The 3,117-nt window shown below is 67.8% G+C and overlaps 1 protein-coding gene across 1 annotated transcript; it reads left to right on the top strand.

Annotated features, from left to right (window-relative positions):
• Nucleotides 1-1,345: 1,345 nt before the first annotated feature.
• LOC115916518 (zinc finger and BTB domain-containing protein 45-like) lies at nt 1,346-2,842 on the top strand. The gene is given in 5 exon segments (XM_030970253.1): nt 1,346-1,506; nt 1,509-1,571; nt 1,573-1,666; nt 1,845-2,091; nt 2,365-2,842. Coding segments are annotated over 5 exon segments (1,011 nt in total). The 5' UTR covers nt 1,346-1,377.
• The last annotated feature ends 275 nt before the right edge of the window (nt 2,843-3,117 follow it).

The raw sequence follows: 3,117 nt of genomic DNA, 5'->3' as shown, positions 1-3,117 counted from the left end.
CCTGCCCGCCAGGGGCGCCCCCGCCGCTCTCCCCGTCTCTATGGCAGGCAGGGCCGCGCTGGGCTCCTCTCTATGATCCACTTCCGGTCCGCACCGGCGGAAGTGACGTCAGAGAGCGGCGGCGGCGGGAGCCGGAGCGAGGTGTGGGGGAGGGGCCGGGGGGTTGGGGTGGGGGAGGGGCAGGGGGGTTGGGGTGGGGGAGGGGCAGGGTCGGGCCGGGAGGTCCCGAGGGGTCCCGGGGGGAGGGGCGGGAACGGCCTCGGGCGGTTCCGGCAGCGGGGACAGCGCGGGGACATCCCGCTGTCCCTCGGGGTGACGTCATCGGCGCGCCGTGACGTCACACGGGCTGTTCCCGGTCCCCGGTGACGTCACCAGCCCCGTGTCTCTGTCCCCAGGTCCCGCCAGCCTCGCCGCTGTCCCCATTGGTGTCCCCGTGTGTGTCCCCAGCACCGCCAGCCCGGTGTCCCCGTGTCCCCTCTGTCCCTCTGTCCCCTCTGTCCCCGTGTCCCCTCTGTCCCTCTGTCCCTCTGTCCCCTCTGTCCCCGTGTCCCTGCTGTCCCAGTGTCCCTGCTGTCCCCACCATCTCGGGGGCTCTTGCCGTGTCCCAGCTGTCGCTGCCATCTCTGTGTCCCCGTGTCCCCTCTGCCCCCACCGTCCCCGTGTCCCCCATGTCCCTCTGTCCCCTTTAACCCCACCCCCCAGTGTCCCAGTGTCCCCTCTGTCCCAGTGTCCCCCCAGTGTCCCCAGTGTCCCCTCTGTCCCTGTCCCTCCTCTGTCCCCCCAGTGTCCCCAGTGTCCCCTCTATCGCCTCTATCCCCCAGTGTCCCCCTGTCCCCCCCAGTGTCCCCTCTGTCCCAGCGTCCCTCCCGTGTCCCAGTGTCCCCTCTGTCCCTGTCCCTCCTCTGTCCCCCCAGTGTCCCTGTGTCCCCAGTGTCCCCCCCGTGTCCCCACCATTCCCTCTATGCCCTCCATCCCAGTGTCCCCAGTGTCCCCTCTATCCCTGTGTCCCCTCAAGTCCCCCGTGCCCCCTCTCTGTCCCCCCTGTCCCAGCGTCCCCTCTGACTCCAGTGTCCCCCTGTGTCTCTAGTGTCACCTCTGTCCCCTGAGTCCCCAGTTAGCCAGTGTCCCCAGAGTCCCCTCTATCCCTGTGTCCCCCCATTGTCCCCCCCTGTCCCCCATTGTCCCCCATTGTCCCCCATTGTCCCCCTGTCCCCCATTGTCCCCCATTGTCCCCATTGTCCTGCTGTCCCCCCCATTGTCCCCCATTGTCCCCCATTGTCCCCCATTGTCCTGCTGTCCCCCCCATTGTCCCCCATTGTCCCCCATTGTCCCCCATTGTCCCCCAGTCCCCCCCGTGCCCCTGTCCCCGTTTCAGCCATGCCGGACACCGTGCACTACATCCACCTGCACAACTTCAGCCGCTCGCTGCTGCGGGCGCTCAACGGGCAGCGCGCCCGCGGCCGCTTCTGCGACGTGACGGTTCGCGCCAAGGCCGCTGCTTCGCGCCGCTTCACCGCTGCGTGCTGGCCGCCGGCAGCCCCTTCTTCCACGACAAGCTCAGCCTGGGCCACTTCGGCCATCGAGGTGCCGCCCGTGGTGCCCTGGGCGGCCGTGCGCCAGCTCGTGGAGTTCCTCTACAGCGGGAGACCCATATTGACCCACATTGGTCCATATTGACCCACATTGATCCATATTGACCCACATTGATCCACATTGACCCACATTGACCCACACTGACCTTGATCAATCTACGCTGACCATTACTGACCCAGCTGCCCCACACTGCCCCACACTGCCCAGTACTGCCCCACACTGACCCCAGCTCCCCATTTCCCTCCCCACAGGTGAGAAGCCCCACCAGTGCTCCATCTGCTGCCGCTCCTTCTCTCTCCGGGACTACCTGCTGAAGCACATGGTGACGCACACGGGCGTGCGCGCCTTCCAGTGCGCCGTGTGCTGCAAGCGCTTCACGCAGAAGAGCTCGCTGAACGTGCACATGCGCACGCACCGCCCCGAGCGCTTCCAGTGCCGCCTCTGCCACCGGGGCTTCTCGCACCGCACCCTGCTGGAGAGACACGCCGCCACCGCGCACCAAGGGACAGCGACGGGGACAGCACCGGGGACAGCAGGGACACCGCTGGGACTGTCACCGGGGCTGCCACTGGGGACAGCAGGGACACCGCTGGGACTGTCACCGGGGCTGCCACCATCTGGGCTGCCACCACCAGCAGCAGGGACACTGGGACATCCACCAAGGCCACCATCTGGGCTGGTGCTGGGGCCACCACCAGGGCCACCACCGGGCCACCGGGCCACCAGACTGGGCACCACCAGGCCACCACCGGGGCTGCCACCACAAATGCCTCCAGAACCGCCACCCGGACTGCCACCAGGGCCACCACCAGGGCCATCACCAGGACCACCACCCAGGCTGCCATTGGGGCCACCACAAGGGCCACCGCTGGGACTCCCACCCGGGCCACAATCTGGGCCATCACCAGGACCAACATCTGTGATGCAACTCGGGCCACCACCTGGGCCATCGCCAGGGCCACCACCTGGGCTGCCACCGGGGTCATCCCCACAAGCAGGGCCACCGCTGAGACTGCCACTAGGGCCACCATCTGGGCTGGCACTGGGGCTACCACTGGGATCATCACCAGGACTGCCACCAGGGCCAGCAGCAGGGCCACCACTGGGACTGCCACCAAGACAATCACCCGGGCTGCCACCAGGGCAACCAGCAGGGCCACCATCTGGGCCACCATCAGGACCATCACTGGAGCCTGGACTGGGCACGTGGCAGGACGTGGCAGGTGCTGGCCCCGCTCACATGGCCTGAGGAGGGGTCCCAGCCCCTTGCAGGGCCATCAGGGTGGGCCTGGGGACTCCTCGGAGGAGCAGCGGGGGTGAAGGATGGAGGAGGTGGGTGAGGGGATCTCCGTGGGGTTCTGGAGGGTGTGGGGACGTTCATGGTGACAGGAGAAGGGGACGGGGATGTGGGGGACGCCCGGGGGTCCAGGCAGGACCAGGAGAAGGGACAGATGAGCAGGAACAGATCCATGAGCAGGGACAGATCCATGAGCAGGGACAGATCCTGACCTGATGGGACACCCA

This window comes from Camarhynchus parvulus, unplaced genomic scaffold (assembly GCF_901933205.1).
Source record: "Camarhynchus parvulus unplaced genomic scaffold, STF_HiC, whole genome shotgun sequence".
Classification (NCBI taxonomy): Eukaryota; Metazoa; Chordata; class Aves; order Passeriformes; family Thraupidae; genus Camarhynchus; species Camarhynchus parvulus.
This window is presented reverse-complemented; position numbering and strand designations above follow the sequence as displayed.